Below are 18,124 nucleotides of genomic sequence, written 5' to 3' on the forward strand. Positions count from 1 at the left end.
AACCAAGTGAAACCAGACTCTCAGCCATGGTTCGCTCCGTCGGACCTACCAAGTAAAACCAGACTCTCAGCCATGGTTCGCTCCGTCGGACCTACCAAGTAAAACCACACTCTCAGCCATGGTTCACTCCGTCAGACCTACCAAATAAAACCAGACTCTCAGCCATGGTTCGCTTCGGCGGACCAACCAAGTGAAACCAGACTCTCAGCCATGGTTCGCTCCGTCGGACCTACCAAGTAAAACCAGATTCTCAGCCATGGTTCGCTTCGTCGGACCAACCAAGTGAAACCAGACTCTCAGCCATGATTCGCTCTGTCGGACCAACCAAGTGAAACCAGACTCTCAGCCATGGTTCGCTTCGTCCGACCTACCAAGTAAAACCAGACACTCAGCCATGGTTCGCTCTGTCGGACCAACCAAGTGAAACCAGACTCTCAGCCAGTATTTATAATTACGTGGTGGTGGGGTGTTTTTAATTATGTGGTGATGAGGTGTTTTTAATTACTTGGTGGTGAGGTGTTTTTAATTACTTGGTGGTGAGGTGTTTTTAATTACTTGGTGGTGAGGTGTTTTTAATTACTTGGTGGTGAGGTGTTTTTAATTACTTGGTGGTGAGGTGTTTTTAAATGACATGGTGGTGAGGTGTTCTGAATTTCGTGGCTGTGAGGTGTTTTTATTACGTGTTTTATGGCTGTGAGGTGTTTTTATTACGTGTGTTATGGCTGTGAGGTGTTTTGAATTACTTGGTGGTGGGGTGTTTTGAATTACTTGGTGGTGAGGTGTTTTGAATTACTTGGTGGTGAGGTGTTTTGAATTACTTGGTGGTGAGGTGTTTTGAATTACTTGGTGGTGAGGTGTTTTGAATTACTTGGTGGTGAGGTGTTTTGAATTACGTGGTGGTGAGGTGTAATCGTCCCAAACTTCAAGTCTGCACCTATCCCTCCCATATGTATGTGCTGTGGGGTTCTTTTTTGAATTTTATAGATTTTTTCAACCTAAATCTTCAACCTAAATTGCCTATAAAAATGTAATATCACAAACACTACAAATAAATTTGTGCAAAATAATTATTGTTTGTAATATGATTGGTGTAAATCATGACAACCTAGCAACTCAGGTACAGTCATTATCCTCAGCTAAAACAAGCCCGTTCCTCAGTGTCGACGCTTGGTGAGGCGAGCGCGGTGAGCCGAGCCACGCTAGTATATACAGACTTGGCATTTAATATGGAATTTTTTTTGTGGGGGTGAACTTACTTTTCAAGATGACTTAGAACCAAAAGTTCATTTGAATTATGTTGAAATTATTCTAGATTTTGTTAATGTGACCTTTAAAAGAAACAAAAACCACATTTGACATTTCGAAACAAATAAATTGATCCTTGAAAGTGATGTCAACTGATATCGAACTCAATTCATGGACAGTACTGTGTTAAACTTCTGTACGTTTTCCAGAAGTATCTCTTTATTTTGCACATTAGCCAAAAAATTTTTTAACAAAAACAAAAGTTAAATTACGACTGGGATTACAGACAGTAAAATTACAGTTCAGTACTTCGTGTAACCCCCACGAGCATTCAGGAGAGCACGTACACGTTGAGGCATGCTGTTCATGAGATTTGCCAAGGTTTGGACAGGAATCGCTTGCCATGCAGTGACAATAGCCTGCTGCAATTCATGCACAGAGGTCGGCTGCTGGTCCAAGTGGTCGATTTGACGCGTTAATTCTGCCCACAAGTTCTCTATCGGATTCATATCCGGGGACATGGCTGGCCACTCCATATGCTCTACACCACGGTCAGCAAGAAAGTGTTGGATCATGCGAGCACGATGAGGCCGTGCATTGTCATCTTGGAAGACAAAGTTTCCTCGAAAGGCTGCACGAGCAAATGGAAGCAATGTTTCTTCCAGAATGGCCCTGTGCTTGAACTGGTTCAGGTTTCCATTCAGAACAACCAGGTCAGTCTTGCCCCCTGCATGAAAAGCAGCCCAAACGGCCACCCCACCACCTCCAGCTTGGACTCTTGGCACTATACAATCTTTGTTGTCGGCTTCATGCACTTGTCTGCGCACTTGGACGCGACCATCTTGACGATAGACCAGAAATCTAGACTCTTCACTGAAGATCACGTGATTCCAGTGTCCTGGCTGCCATTGACGGTGCTCTCTGGCCCACTGCAATCGGCGCTGGTGGTGTTGTCTGGTCAGGCGTGGCTTTCTCAGGGGACGCCTGCCATGATAGCCTGCTTGAACCAGTCGTTGGTTGACTAGCCTTCTGGATAGACACATTTGTCAGTTGCTGCCACTCAGCCCTAAGCCGATTAGCTGACTTGGTACGGCCATTGCGGACTAACCGGTACAGCTGGCGATCATTCCTCCTTGTGGTTCTGCGGGGACGTCCTGGCCTCGGTATTGGAGTAGGGACACCCCTCTGAGCATTTCGTTTCAGGATCTTTGACACCTGACCTTGAGTGATGCTATACAGCCGACAGGGGTCCCAGCCACTTTGATTGACAAAATAATAGGAAAAATAGGAATTCTGATCACAAAAAATAGGAGTTTAATAGGAAAAAACTAGGAAGTAATAGCACAGATTTCAGCATTGGAACAACATCGGTAGCTTTATTGCTGCAAGATTTATGCAAATACATGTACATGTATGGGCATGGACACACCCCCAATGAACTTGGGCCCACCCGTCTTAACATCGACAACAAAAACTATGACTTCTTCTTTTTGGCAGCCACCATGGACTCTATCAAAGTCTGCTTTTTCTTCTCCACTTTTCTCTGCGCCTCCCTGGTTTCCACCATACGAGTCTGTGTCTCTTGAATCTTTTTCTGAGCAGACTCAAGCATGGCCTGAGCTACTGCAATTTCAGTCATGTCACCTTTCTTAAGCGCCACCTTAAGCTTTTTATTTGCTTGATCAAGCAGACTGTTGCTAACAGTCAGTGACATCTGCTGAGATGACTCTTTTGCTGCCAGAGATTTCTCTGTTTTCTTCAAGTCCTCGCTCTTACGAGACAGCTCCGCTGCCTTCTCTACAGCAATCTTAGCTGTTCTCTCTCTTTCTTCTTTCTCTTGCCTGGTTTTCTCCCTGGCTTTCTGTTCATCTTCCTTGGCTTTTCGTTCTTCTTCAAGTCTCTGCATATAGTGCATGTGAGCAGAACGTCCTAACGAGAGGAGTCCCTTTGTGACTGGGACCATTTCGGGCCGGTCACCATACAATCTCATGCCATCCATTGTTGCACGGAGACCATTGATTGATGCCTCGCTCAGACTAACTCTCTCCTTGGTGACACTTTTCCCACTGATTGAGAACGCGCGTTCCACGTCACTGTTTCCGTGAGACAGTGCAAGGACAATCCTTATCATTTGTCTCACTTGGGGGAATTTACAGTTTCCCGTACAGCCTTTTAAAGCCAACAATTTTCCCCAGTAACTGTCCACTCTCTTCATGCAGACTTCTTCTTCATTCTCCTGTGTTTCCTAGGACCAGTCAGTAAGAATGGCTTCCTCTTGGTACACCTTCCATTCATCTGCAATGCTGTCACTGTCAATATTCCTCTTCAGCTGTCTGGACAGGCTCTTGGCTGATTCAAGAGACCATGCAGCAGTCCTGTTTTGTGGCTGCAGACATCTGGCATTCTTCAGGATTTTGTTTGTCAATGGAAGCTTCTTTTGTAGGTGTACTATGGCTGCCTGGTAGCACTTCCTCATCCCAAGATACATCCTTTCCCTCTCAGAGACTTTCAACTTAGCGATACACCGTCGGGTATCCTCTCCCACACCCATGGATTCATTCTCCAGCTGGTTTGCAACAATGGAAACATCAAGGTTTGAGATGTCTTTCACAGCATCAACTGAAGGAGTCTTCATAATTCTTCTGATCAGTTTTTTGAGCAGGTCATGGAGTTTGTCATATAGAATGTGCACAAGTGGTTGCTCTGACTGGAAGAAGGTGAGGAACTCTGCAAATGTTGCTGCCAAGAACTTCAGGAAATGCAGTTGAGCTTTTATTTCCGGTCGCTGTAGTTCTGTTTTGATTCTTTTGTACCTGGGTTTAAACATGTCCTTTGGCTGCTGCTTTGGAAGAAATACCAAGAAATACTCTTTGAGAGATTCCCAGATCTCTATCAGCCGCTCCACTGCAGGTCCCAGTGTCAACCACCTGCACTTGACATGCTTCAAAGGCTTTTTTGGAACAGCACCCAATTTATGCTGAATGTCTTGAAAATCAACAGATCTAGCAGCAGAGCCTTTGAACCAGTAGAAAATGTCCACTGCAAGCTCAGTTAGGTTTCCACAGTACTCTGCAAGTCCTTTGGCAAAAGCATTGTGTACTGTATGGAGAGTACATGTCCCTACATCAAGGAGACCAGGGCCCCTGTTGTCGAGAATGGCTTTGTCAATCTGTCTCCACACAGTGGTGCTCACATTAGGCCCATCACTGCCGAGCATGATAATATCCTGAAGCTGCAGTTTCGATTCATCCAAGGCAGAGATTATTTTCCTGGACAAATCTTCTCCAGTTGCATGACCCATGAGGTAAGTTTTGAGGTGAAATACTAATATCTGTTCCTCGGCATCAGACCAATACCGTACACGGATTTCTAGTTGCTTCAAGTTCTGTTTATTGGTGGTTTCATCATACATGAGGCTGAAGCCAGAAGCTGAATTCTTAACATCAGTGACTATCATGTCCTGAAAATAAGGACCTGTGGCTTCGCTAATGAGATATGAAACTTTCGATGAGCTCATTGAGAAACCATCCGGGATAACACCAGGAAACATTGCCTGCAGAAGATCCTTCAAACCGTCACAGGAAGAGTAGCTCAGATTCGAACGAACAACTTTCAATGTCCATAGAAGTTCTGCTTTTGTAATAGCGTCTTTTTTGGACATACAGACTAAAGCTGCACGACTTGGCTCATCTGTAGAAGCTGACCCTGATGCTGAAGCAGATGAAGTTGATGGTTGAACGAATGTCAGCAACGTCTGTGACCCACCCAGCAGTTCCTTCGCACGCTTCAGGTGCCCTTTGTTTTGGGCATGTTGTGTCAGTTGTTTCACACCCTGATTGTCACACCTCACTTCCGAATGGCACAACGAGCAGTAAGCTGAGAACACTGAGGACTTGCTAGGCTGACACCAGTCAGAAAGCCTACATCCATGTCCACTTTTCAACCACTCTGGGTTAAATTTAGTTCTCCCACCAGGCATTATACCGCTGGGAGTATACCTGTCAAAAAGAAAACAAATATGAGATAAGATTAAATGAATTAGCATAGAAAATCCTAACCTGTTAACGCATGAAGTGGAAAGAACTGTGAACCAAACAGTTTTTTTTTTCAAAACTGAAACATAAGTTAGTAAAATAATGAGAACAAACAAAGTAATTTAAAGGCAAATCAACAAATTTCTTACCGGTCTGCAGATTATACCTGAAACAAGAAAGATGATAAATAACATGTCCTAACATGTTTACCACCCGATAATTGCATTTTCTCCACTGCTGAATAGCTTGAACACTAATCTGAGTTCAAGCTAAGCGATGACAATTCAATTATGTATCTTTGGTATTGTTGTTGTACTATCTTCAGAAGATTATGAAACAACAAGACTTTAACAGTCTTTATTGTTTTTTGTTTGTTTGTTTTTTTATTGTCCTACATTGCTTGCATTACCTATTGTGCAGCATTGCGTATGTAAATTTTAATTCTACTGTAATTTTGTTAAAAGCTGAATATGCAACTACCACACGAAAGTATACAGAATTAAGTTGTAATCCCTATTTTGTGTCGTGGTCCTTCTTTATTATCTGCAATTAAATGATGAAATGTGTGAATTGTCGATTGAATTAGTTCTTTGCCAAATACTATTAGTTTTAGGCAAAATACAATCTCATTGTAATAAGCGAAAGATTGAGTTAAACATGTAGTATCAAATGTCAATGTTTAGCAAATTAGCAGAAAAGTTAAATTTCAGGTAGAATCTTTAGGGAAAGGTTGTTAGTAATAACTGAATAACCGCAAAGTTCACAGTTGGTTTTGTTACTCTAAGTAAAGTACAAACCTTAAAAATTGAGCTCAGCTGAACTTTTGAAATAAGACAAAGGACAATGATAATGGTCAAGGTATCATTCAGTCATTCTTCACAAAGTATATGAGACAATCCAAGAGAAATGCGTGATAAACATAGTTATATTATTTTCATCTCATTTTATCTTTAATAATTCTGTTACTGAATAGCATGAAGCACGAATCATAAAGGTAAAACAATTGTTTGGAAGGATATACTTAATATTAGGACAAAGTCAAAAATAACAATAACATAATATACATAAGATATACATATCATTTCCAGTCGAGATCAATAACAACACGTACTTTACACCATGGTGTAAACGACATGCCTCCACTTCGTACAGTATTTATTTGTGACGTCATCACTGCATACTCAATTTTTCCTCAACACTGCACTTTGTTGAGTCCTCAAAAATGCACTCACCACTTGTGAAATCGATCGAACAAACGGTTTTCGAGAAAAAGACAGAGACATATGTTCTTCGGGGATTTGAGCTTAAAGTCGTTTTGGAAATTTGTCTTGCGATTATGGACCCAGAAAGCAATTCCATGGCTGACGATTGGTATAGGAATGTCTGTTCTGACGCTTAGATACAGAAATTCTACTAATTAATATATCAATTTAAATTTTGGAACATTGAGGGTTAAAAAATAGGAAAAATAGGAATTTCCACCAAAAAATAGGAGATTTATAGGATCCTATTAAAAAGTAGGAATAAATAGGAAAAATAGGAGGGCTGGGACCCCTGAGCCGAGCAATAGCACGTTGTTTCATGCCGTAATTTCGTAAAGCCACCACTCCATGACAAACAGCATTGTCGAGTTGACGGACCATCTCCAGAGGAAGCGGCAATAACTTTTGGAGACGTGCAGCAGTTGTTTTCCACTAATACAGAACGCAACAACCCTTGTATACCCGACTGTGAAGCCAATCATCAAATGTACCTGTCCGTACATTTTGCCACGCCACCTGTGATATAATCCTGTTGTTGATGTCTTGCTGCGACAGACAATCAGTGACATGGTTCTTTTAACAAATAAATCACCAAAGTGTAAAACAAACTCACCAGATTGATCTACTGAGTTAAGAAAGTAAACCCAAGTCAAGAAAAAATATATATTCCATATTAAATGCCAAGTCTGTGTATGTATATATATATATGTGCAGTGTCTGTCTTGTCACTGAACTACTCCCTCAAACTTTTGTTTCTGTGGCGGTGAAGTGTTTTAAATCACTTGGTGGTGAGGTGTTTTAAATCACGTGGTGGTGAGGTGTTTTAAATCACGTGGTGGTGAGGTGTTTTAAATCACTTGGTGGTGAGGTGTTTTAAATCACTTGGTGGTGAGGTGTTTTAAATCACTTGGTGGTGAGGTGTTTTAAATCACTTGGTGGTGAGGTGTTTTAAATCACTTGGTGGTGAGGCGTTTTAAATCACTTGGTGGTGAGGCGTTTTAAATCACTTGGTGGTGAGGCGTTTTAAATCACTTGGTGGTGAGGCGTTTTAAATCACTTGGTGGTGAGGCGTTTTAAATCACTTGGTGGTGAGGTGTTTTAAATCACTTGGTGGTGAGGCGTTTTAAATCACTTGGTGGTGAGGTGTTTTAAATCACTTGGTGGTGAGGTGTTTTAAATCACTTGGTGGTGAGGTGTTTTAAATCACTTGGTGGTGAGGTGTTTTAAATCACTTGGTGGTGAGGTGTTTTAAATCACGTGGTGGTGAGGTGTTTTAAATCACTTGGTGGTGAGGTGTTTTAAATCACTTGGTGGTGAGGCGTTTTAAATCACTTGGTGGTGAGGCGTTTTAAATCACTTGGTGGTGAGGTGTTTTAAATCACTTGGTGGTGAGGCGTTTTAAATCACTTGGTGGTGAGGTGTTTTAAATCACTTGGTGGTGAGGTGTTTTAAATCACTTGGTGGTGAGGTGTTTTAAATCACTTGGTGGTGAGGTGTTTTAAATCACTTGGTGGTGAGGTGTTTTAAATCACTTGGTGGTGAGGTGTTTTAAATCACTTGGTGGTGAGGTGTTTTAAATCACTTGGTGGTGAGGTGTTTTAAATCACTTGGTGGTGAGGTGTTTTAAATCACTTGGTGGTGAGGTGTTTTAAATCACGTGGTGGTGAGGTGTTTTAAATCACGTGGTGGTGAGGTGTTTTAAATCACGTGGTGGTGAGGTGTTTTAAATCACGTGGTGGTGAGGTGTTTTAAATCACGTGGTGGTGAGGTGTTTTAAATCACTTGGTGGTGAGGTGTTTTAAATCACTTGGTGGTGAGGTGTTTTAAATCACTTGGTGGTGAGGTGTTTTAAATCACTTGGTGGTGAGGCGTTTTAAATCACTTGGTGGTGAGGTGTTTTAAATCACTTGGTGGTGAGGCGTTTTAAATCACTTGGTGGTGAGGTGTTTTAAATCACTTGGTGGTGAGGCGTTTTAAATCACGTGGTGGTGAGGCGTTTTAAATCACTTGGTGGTGAGGCGTTTTAAATCACTTGGTGGTGAGGCGTTTTAAATCACTTGGTGGTGAGGCGTTTTAAATCACTTGGTGGTGAGGCGTTTTAAATCACTTGGTGGTGAGGCGTTTTAAATCACTTGGTGGTGAGGCGTTTTAAATCACTTGGTGGTGAGGCGTTTTAAATCACTTGGTGGTGAGGCGTTTTAAATCACTTGGTGGTGAGGCGTTTTAAATCACTTGGTGGTGAGGCGTTTTAAATCACGTGGTGGTGAGGCGTTTTAAATCACGTGGTGGTGAGGCGTTTTAAATCACGTGGTGGTGAGGCGTTTTAAATCACGTGGTGGTGAGGCGTTTTAAATCACGTGGTGGTGAGGCGTTTTAAATCACGTGGTGGTGAGGCGTTTTAAATCACGTGGTGGTGAGGCGTTTTAAATCACGTGGTGGTGAGGCGTTTTAAATCACGTGGTGGTGAGGCGTTTTAAATCACGTGGTGGTGAGGCGTTTTAAATCACGTGGTGGTGAGGCGTTTTAAATCACGTGGTGGTGAGGCGTTTTAAATCACGTGGTGGTGAGGCGTTTTAAATCACGTGGTGGTGAGGCGTTTTAAATCACGTGGTGGTGAGGCGTTTTAAATCACGTGGTGGTGAGGCGTTTTAAATCACGTGGTGGTGAGGCGTTTTAAATCACGTGGTGGTGAGGCGTTTTAAATCACGTGGTGGTGAGGCGTTTTAAATCACGTGGTGGTGAGGCGTTTTAAATCACGTGGTGGTGAGGCGTTTTAAATCACGTGGTGGTGAGGCGTTTTAAATCACGTGGTGGTGAGGCGTTTTAAATCACGTGGTGGTGAGGCGTTTTGAATCACGTGGTGGTGAGGCGTTTTGAATCACGTGGTGGTGAGGCGTTTTGAATCACGTGCTGGTGAGGCGTTTTGAATCACGTGCTGGTGAGGCGTTTTGAATCACGTGCTGGTGAGGCGTTTTGAATCACGTGCTGGTGAGGCGTTTTGAATCACGTGCTGGTGAGGCGTTTTGAATCACGTGGTGGTGAGGCGTTTTGAATCACGTGCTGGTGAGGCGTTTTGAATCACGTGGTGGTGAGGCGTTTTGAATCACGTGGTGGTGAGGCGTTTTGAATCACGTGCTGGTGAGGCGTTTTGAATCACGTGCTGGTGAGGCGTTTTGAATCACGTGCTGGTGAGGCGTTTTGAATCACGTGCTGGTGAGGCGTTTTGAATCACGTGCTGGTGAGGCGTTTTGAATCACGTGCTGGTGAGGCGTTTTGAATCACGTGCTGGTGAGGCGTTTTGAATCACGTGCTGGTGAGGCGTTTTGAATCACGTGCTGGTGAGGCGTTTTGAATCACGTGCTGGTGAGGCGTTTTGAATCACGTGCTGGTGAGGCGTTTTGAATCACGTGCTGGTGAGGCGTTTTGAATCACGTGCTGGTGAGGCGTTTTGAATCACGTGCTGGTGAGGCGTTTTGAATCACGTGCTGGTGAGGCGTTTTGAATCACGTGCTGGTGAGGCGTTTTGAATCACGTGCTGGTGAGGCGTTTTGAATCACGTGCTGGTGAGGTGTTTTGAATCACGTGCTGGTGAGGTGTTTTGAATCACGTGCTGGTGAGGTGTTTTGAATCACGTGCTGGTGAGGTGTTTTGAATCACGTGCTGGTGAGGTGTTTTGAATCACGTGCTGGTGAGGTGTTTTGAATCACGTGCTGGTGAGGTGTTTTGAATCACGTGCTGGTGAGGTGTTTTGAATCACGTGCTGGTGAGGTGTTTTGAATCACGTGCTGGTGAGGTGTTTTGAATCACGTGCTGGTGAGGTGTTTTGAATCACGTGCTGGTGAGGTGTTTTGAATCACGTGCTGGTGAGGTGTTTTGAATCACGTGCTGGTGAGGTGTTTTGAATCACGTGCTGGTGAGGTGTTTTGAATCACGTGCTGGTGAGGTGTTTTGAATCACGTGCTGGTGAGGTGTTTTGAATCACGTGCTGGTGAGGTGTTTTGAATCACGTGCTGGTGAGGTGTTTTGAATCACGTGCTGGTGAGGTGTTTTGAATCACGTGCTGGTGAGGTGTTTTGAATCACGTGCTGGTGAGGTGTTTTGAATCACGTGCTGGTGAGGTGTTTTGAATCACGTGCTGGTGAGGTGTTTTGAATCACGTGCTGGTGAGGTGTTTTGAATCACGTGCTGGTGAGGTGTTTTGAATCACGTGCTGGTGAGGTGTTTGAATCACGTGCTGGTGAGGTGTTTTGAATCACGTGCTGGTGAGGTGTTTTGAATCACGTGCTGGTGAGGTGTTTTGAATCACGTGCTGGTGAGGTGTTTTGAATCACGTGCTGGTGAGGTGTTTTGAATCACGTGCTGGTGAGGTGTTTTGAATCACGTGCTGGTGAGGTGTTTTGAATCACGTGCTGGTGAGGTGTTTTGAATCACGTGCTGGTGAGGTGTTTTGAATCACGTGCTGGTGAGGTGTTTTGAATCACGTGCTGGTGAGGTGTTTTGAATCACGTGCTGGTGAGGTGTTTTGAATCACGTGCTGGTGAGGTGTTTTGAATCACGTGCTGGTGAGGTGTTTTGAATCACGTGCTGGTGAGGTGTTTTGAATCACGTGCTGGTGAGGTGTTTTGAATCACGTGCTGGTGAGGTGTTTTGAATCACGTGCTGGTGAGGTGTTTTGAATCACGTGCTGGTGAGGTGTTTTGAATCACGTGCTGGTGAGGTGTTTTGAATCACGTGCTGGTGAGGTGTTTTGAATCACGTGCTGGTGAGGTGTTTTGAATCACGTGCTGGTGAGGTGTTTTGAATCACGTGCTGGTGAGGTGTTTTGAATCACGTGCTGGTGAGGTGTTTTGAATCACGTGCTGGTGAGGTGTTTTGAATCACGTGCTGGTGAGGTGTTTTGAATCACGTGCTGGTGAGGTGTTTTGAATCACGTGCTGGTGAGGTGTTTTGAATCACGTGCTGGTGAGGTGTTTTGAATCACGTGCTGGTGAGGTGTTTTGAATCACGTGCTGGTGAGGTGTTTTGAATCACGTGCTGGTGAGGCGTTTTGAATCACGTGCTGGTGAGGCGTTTTGAATCACGTGCTGGTGAGGCGTTTTGAATCACGTGCTGGTGAGGCGTTTTGAACTACGTGCTGGTGAGGGGTTTTGAATTACGTGCTGGTGAGGCGTTTTGAACTACGTGCTGGTGAGGGGTTTTGAATTACGTGCTGGTGAGGCGTTTTGAACTACGTGCTGGTGAGGGGTTTTGAATTACGTGCTGGTGAGGCGTTTTGAATTACGTGCTGGTGAGGGGTTTTGAATTACGTGCTGGTGAGGCGTTTTGAACTACGTGCTGGTGAGGGGTTTTGAATTACGTGCTGGTGAGATGTTTTGAATTACATGGGGGTGAGGTGTTTTGAATTACTTGGGGGTGAGGTGTTTTGAATTACGTGGTGGTTACACACACACACAAAACTAAAGGTTCCAGAGAACTTCAACTCAACTGGTCTATATCAATATTGTTACTGCCTGAAGCACACCAAACCAAGCCTTCAATCACACTGTCTTTATTTATTTATTATCACACGAAAATCTCTTCCTGCACATAAAACAAAGAAGGGAGAAGAGAGGGAAAAACCCGAATAGGCCGGTCCAAGGGTAGGCCGGTCCAAGGGTAGGCCGGTCCAAGGGTAGGCCGGTCCAAGGGTAGGCCGGTCCAAGGGTAGGCCGGTCCAAGGGTAGGCCGGGCAGTAGGCCCCAGGGCAGGCCCCATAGTACACCCCCAAGGCAGGCCCAACAGGAGGCCCCAGGGCAGGCCCAGTGGTAGGCCCCAGTGCAGGCCCAGCACAAGAGGGTAGGAGTAGGCAAGTTCACGAGTAGGTCCCAAGACAGCCCAGGAGTAGGCCCCAAGACAGCCAAGCAGTAGGCCCCAAGACAGCCAAGCAGTAGGCCCCAAGACAGCCAAGCAGTAGGCCCCAAGACAGCCAAGCAGTAGGCCCCAAGACAGCCAAGCAGTAGGCCCCAAGACAGCCCAGCAGTAGGCCCCAAGACAGCACAGCAGTAGGCCCCAAGACAGCACAGCAGTAGGCCCCAAGACAGCACAGCAGTAGGCCCCAAGAAGGCCCAGCAGTAGGCCCCAGTGCAGGCAGAGTTTAATCCACGTCCACCTATAGGTGCAGAGGTGGTCGCAGGGGTTGATCCGGCATAAGTCAACCGTCAGGTACCGAGGTTTCTGCTGACAACTCGACGAGCACACGAAAAGGTACTCCGCCAAGAGGTCTCTTCCAAAATGGCCCCTCTCCCCTCTGAATCACCTTCCTGGCCCCTCCCCTGCCCCACAGGCCACAGCCAATCATAGGCTTTATACCCATGGACCAAACCACTTGGTCTAACTCACAGGGGGCTGTGGGGGAAGGAAGAAGAAAAAGGTCACAAACCGTAACAATATGGTTAGAATATGCATAACAAACTATATAGTTTATATGAGTGTATATGTTTATATGTGCGTTTATATGTGTGTTTTCAAATATCTAAGTGGCAAAAGGCACAAGTTTCATCAAATTTGATCAGTATTTGTGACTTTTAGAGCTTGGACGTCGTCCAAACTGATGTTTATGGGTCAAGTTATGTCATAGGTCACGACGAGGTCATTTTTCGGACATCGTCAAAACCCGTAATATATGTGTTGAGTTTTGTTACATACTGTATACAAACCAAGTTTCAGCCTTCTAGCTGCATTAGGAAGTACCAGATTGACAAAAATTGATTTTTCAATATGGCCACCCTGCCGCACTCATTTTTGGGCGTGCAACGCCCAAATGCAATCCCAAACTAGTTTATGTCTTAAAGATGCTGCATAACAAGTTTCATCACATTTAATCAATATTTGTGACTTTTAGAGCATAGACGTCAAATTGTTTGCAGACGACAGACAGACAGACAGACACAGACGGACGGACACTGGGTGTCGACAAAAACTCAGCTGGACATAGTCCAGTTGAGTTAAAAACATCCTTTCCCTTCACCATGGCTTCACTGTCCTATGGGTATCATTTCTTTCTCCCACACACCTTGAGTACCAGTTCACTGGTAATTCCCTGTGTGTCGCAAGAGGCGACTAACAGGGTTGGCAGCAGGAAGGGAATCCGGCCATAAAACATCGCTTCAAATAGGGGACCGCGGTGCCCTATAAAGGCCATCCCCTGCTCTGTGGGGAAAAATAGCCTCTAAAGGTGGTCTCACACACCTCACCCATATGCATAACTATGTTAATCACTATAGAACGTCATTATGGAGGCAAGAGAGAAAAGAAGAGAAAAAAAATATAAGGGTTAGCGAGGAGAAAAATTGCATGCACACGAATCCAAGTGATTGCAATTTTAACATTTCCAGCACACAAGAAATCTACCATATGGAAAACAAATATACCTGCTTGTGCCTGGATTGGTTGGCCCAGGATAAAGCAATTTTGGGTTCATTACCCATGAAGCATTGCAGAAGGATACAGTAAGCACCTCCTCCATGAATTGCACCATTGGTGGAGATGGCACAGACAGAGAGCACCGTCAGGCCGATGACAAAATAAGCCAGGAAAAAAATCGCCATTCCCTGCAGAAGACCCGCTTGACCAACAACAAAACCTGCACGCACAGACATAGCGACCAGAAACAGGAAGACCCCATTTATGCCAATGTCCTGCTGGCAACATCGCCGAACAGCAAATCACAACATCACCAGAACATGTCCTCCTCGAGTGTGGTTATTACTTGCAAAATCGAAGATATATATTGGAGATAGAGGATTTATATAGAAGATTTTTCAAGTATATTGGTCGGTTGTGTTTGTGACTCTGTTACTTTGTCACCGGCCTACAGGTCACAATTTTCAACCAAACTTCACGAAGTGGTAGAGTTGGTCAAATGCCAGAAACCTATTGTTTTGGGGTCAATAGGTCAAAAGGTCAACATAGGCCAAAGGTCACCAACTTTGCTAAATTTCTAAAATCCTCAATTTTCATCCGATTGACTTGAAATTTGAAGACCACTTGCATATCTGCTCATTGAATTCAACTACCAATAATTTTTGAGGTCAACATAGGCCAAATGGTCAACATAGGCCAAATTTCTAAAATCCTCAATTTTCATCCAATTGACTTGAAATTTGGAGAGGACTTGCACATCTGGTCACTGAATTCAACCACCAAGTATTCTTGAGGTCAACATAGGCCAAATGGTCAACATAGGCCAAATTTCTAAAATCCTCAAATTTCATCCAATTGACTTGAAATTTGAAAAGGACTTGCATATCTCGTCACTGAATTCAACCACAAATTATATTTTAGGTGAACATAGGCCAAAAGGTCAACATAGGCCAAATTTCTAAAATCCTCAATTTTCATCCAATTGTCTTGAAATTTGAAGAGGACTTGCATATCTGGTCACTGAATTCAACCACAAACTATATTTGATGTCAACATAGGCCAAAAGGTCAACATAGGCCAAATGGTCAACATAGGCCAAATTTCTAAAATTCTCAATTTTCATCCGATTGACTTGAAATTTGAAGAGGACTTGCATATCTCGTCACTGAATTCAACCACCTAGTATATTTGAGGTCAACATCGGAAGGTCAACATAGGCCACATTTCTAAAATCCTAAATTTTCATCTAATTGATGTGAAATTTGAAGAGGACTTGCATATCTGGTTACTGAATTCAACCACCAAGTATTTTTGAGGTCACCATAGGCCAAAAGGTCAACATAGGCCATCATGTATCATTGGAAAACTTTTGGGGGAGGGTGGATTTTGCAAGTATCGTGCTACGCATGACGTTTTCTTGTTGCTTGCAAAATCGAAGATTTTTCAAGTATATTGGTCGGTTGTGTTTGTGACTGTTAGTTTGTCACCGGCCTACAGGTCACAATTTTCAACCAAACTTCACCAAGTGGTAGAGTTGGTCAAATGCCAGAAGCCTATTGTTTTTGGGGTCAATAGGTCAAAAGGTCAACATAGGCCAAAGGTCACCAACTTTGCTAAATTTCTAAAATCCTCAATTTTCATCCGATTGACTTGAAATTTGAAGCCCACTTGCATATCTGGTCATTGAATTCAACCACCAAGAATTTTTGAAGTCAACATTCGCCAAATGGTCAACATAGGCCAAATTTCTAAAATCCTCAATTTTCATCCAATTGACTTGAAATTTGGAGAGGACTTGCACATCTGGTCACTGAATTCAACCACCAACTATTCTTGAGGTCAACATAGGCCAAATGGTCAACATAGGCCAAATTTCTAAAATCCTCAAATTTCATCCAATTGACTTGAAATTTGAAAAGGACGTGCATATCTCGTCACTGAATTCAACCACAAATTATATTTTAGGTGAACATAGGCCAAAAGGTCAACATAGGCCAAATTTCTAAAATCCTCAATTTTCATCCAATTGACTTGAAATTTGAAGACGACTTGCATATCTGGTCACTGAATTCAACCACCAAGTACCTTTGAGGTCAACATAGGCCAAAAGGTCAACATAGGCCAAATTTCTAAAATCCTCAATTTTCATCCAATTGACTTGAAATTTGAAGAGGACTTGCATATCTGGTCACTGAATTCAACCACAAACTATATTTGATGTCAACATAGGCCAAATGGTCAACATAGGCCAAATGGTCAACATAGGCCAAATTTCTAAAATCCTCAATTTTCATCCGATTGACTTGAAATTTGAAGAGGACTTGCATATCTTGTCACTGAATTCAACCACCTAGTATATTTGAGGTCAACATCGGAAGGTCAACATAGGCCACATTTCTAAAATCCTAAATTTTCATCTAATTGATGTGAAATTTGAAGAGGACTTGCATATCTGGTTACTGAATTCAACCACCAAGTATTTTTGAGGTCACCATAGGCCAAAAGGTCAACATAGGCCATCATGTATCATTGGAAAACTTTTGGGGGAGGGTGGATTTTGCAAGTATCGTGCTACGCATGACGTCTTCTTGTTTGTTTGTTTGTTTGTCACCGGCCTACAGGTCACAATTTTCAACCGACCTTCACCAAACTTCCCCAAATCGTAGAGTTGGTCAAAAGCCAGAAGCCTATTGTTTTGGGGTCAATAGGTCAAAAGGTCAACATAGGCCAAAGGTCACCAAATTTGCTAAATTTCTAAAATCCACAATTTTCATCCGATTGACTTGAAATTTGAAGACCACTTGCATATCTGGTCACTGAATTCAACCACCAAGTATTCTTGAGGTCAACATAAGCCAAAAGGTCAACATAGGCCAAATTTCTAAAATCCTCAATTTTTATCCAATTGACTTGAAATTTGAAGACGACTTGCATATCTGGTCACTGAATTCAACCACCAAGTACCTTTGAGGTCAACATAGGCCAAAAGGTCAACATATGCCAAATTTCTAAAATCCCCAATTTTCATCCAATTGACTTGAAATTTGAAGAGGACTTGCATATCTGGTCACTGAATTCAACCACAAATTATATTTTTGGTGAACATAGGCCAAAAGCTCAACATAGGCCAAAAGCTCAACATAGGCCAAATCCTAAAATCCTCATTTTTCATCCAATTGACTTGAAATTTGAAGAGGACTTGCATATCTGGTGACTGATTCAACCACCAAGTATATTTGAGGTCAACATAGGCCAAAAGGTCAACATGGGCCACATTTCTAAAATCATCAATTTTCATCCGATTGACTTGAAAATTGAACAGCATTTGCACATTGAGTCACTAAATAGGGAAACTAACTGGTTTTGAGGTAAAAGGTCAAAGGTCAACTCAAGGTCAACCTTCCAAAATCATCATTTTTCATCTGAAAAATCGTCAATTTTCATCCTGTTGACCCGAGCTTTGATCAAGATTGTAAATTTTAATCTTCATGAAATGGACAATTTGCTGTATCAATTGTAAACTTTTGGGGGAGGGCGTATTTTGCAAGTATCGTGCTACGCATGACGTTTTCTTGTTACTTGCAAAATCGAAGATTTTTCAAGTATATTGGTCGGTTGTGTTTGTGACTGTTTGTTTGTTAGTTTGTTTGTCACCGGCCTACAGGTCACAATTTTCAACCGATCTTCACGAAACTTCACCAAATGGTAGAGTTGGTCAAAAGCCAGAAGCCTATTGTTTTTGGGGTCAATAGGTCAAAAGGTCAACATAGGCCAAAGGTCACCAACTTTGCTAAATTTCTAAAATCCTCAATTTTGATCTGATTGACTTGAAATTTGAAGACCACTTGCATATCTGGTCATTGAATTCAACCACCAAGAATTTTTGAGGTCAACATAGGCCAAATGGTCAACATAGGCCAAATTTCTAAAATCCTCAATTTTCATCCAATTGACTTGAAATTTGGAGAGGACTTGCACATCTGGTCACTGAATTCAACCACCAAGTATTCTTGAGGTCAACATGGGCCAAATGGTCAACATAGGCCAAATTTCTAAAATCCTCAAATTTCATCCAATTGACTTGAAATTTGAAAAGGACTTGCATATCTCGTCACTGAATTCAACCACAAATTATATTTTAGGTGAACATAGGCCAAAAGGTCAACATAGGCCAAATTTCTA

General features: G+C 43.0%; 1 protein-coding gene across 3 annotated transcripts in view; it reads right to left on the minus strand.

The window, feature by feature from the left end:
• The window catches only part of SLC12A9 (solute carrier family 12 member 9), a 162,882-nt gene that overhangs the window by 133,315 nt on the left and 11,443 nt on the right, over positions 1-18,124 (minus strand). For all 3 annotated transcript variants that reach the window (XM_068116578.2, XM_068116579.2, XM_068116576.2), the window contains exon 3: positions 14,028-14,162. In XM_068116578.2, coding sequence (XP_067972679.2) covers positions 14,028-14,162 — 135 coding nt within the window. The remainder of the gene's footprint in view (positions 1-14,027; positions 14,163-18,124) is intronic.

Source organism: Myxine glutinosa, chromosome 5, assembly GCF_964187855.1.
Source record: "Myxine glutinosa chromosome 5, kmMyxGlut1.1, whole genome shotgun sequence".
Taxonomy (NCBI): Eukaryota; Metazoa; Chordata; class Myxini; order Myxiniformes; family Myxinidae; genus Myxine; species Myxine glutinosa.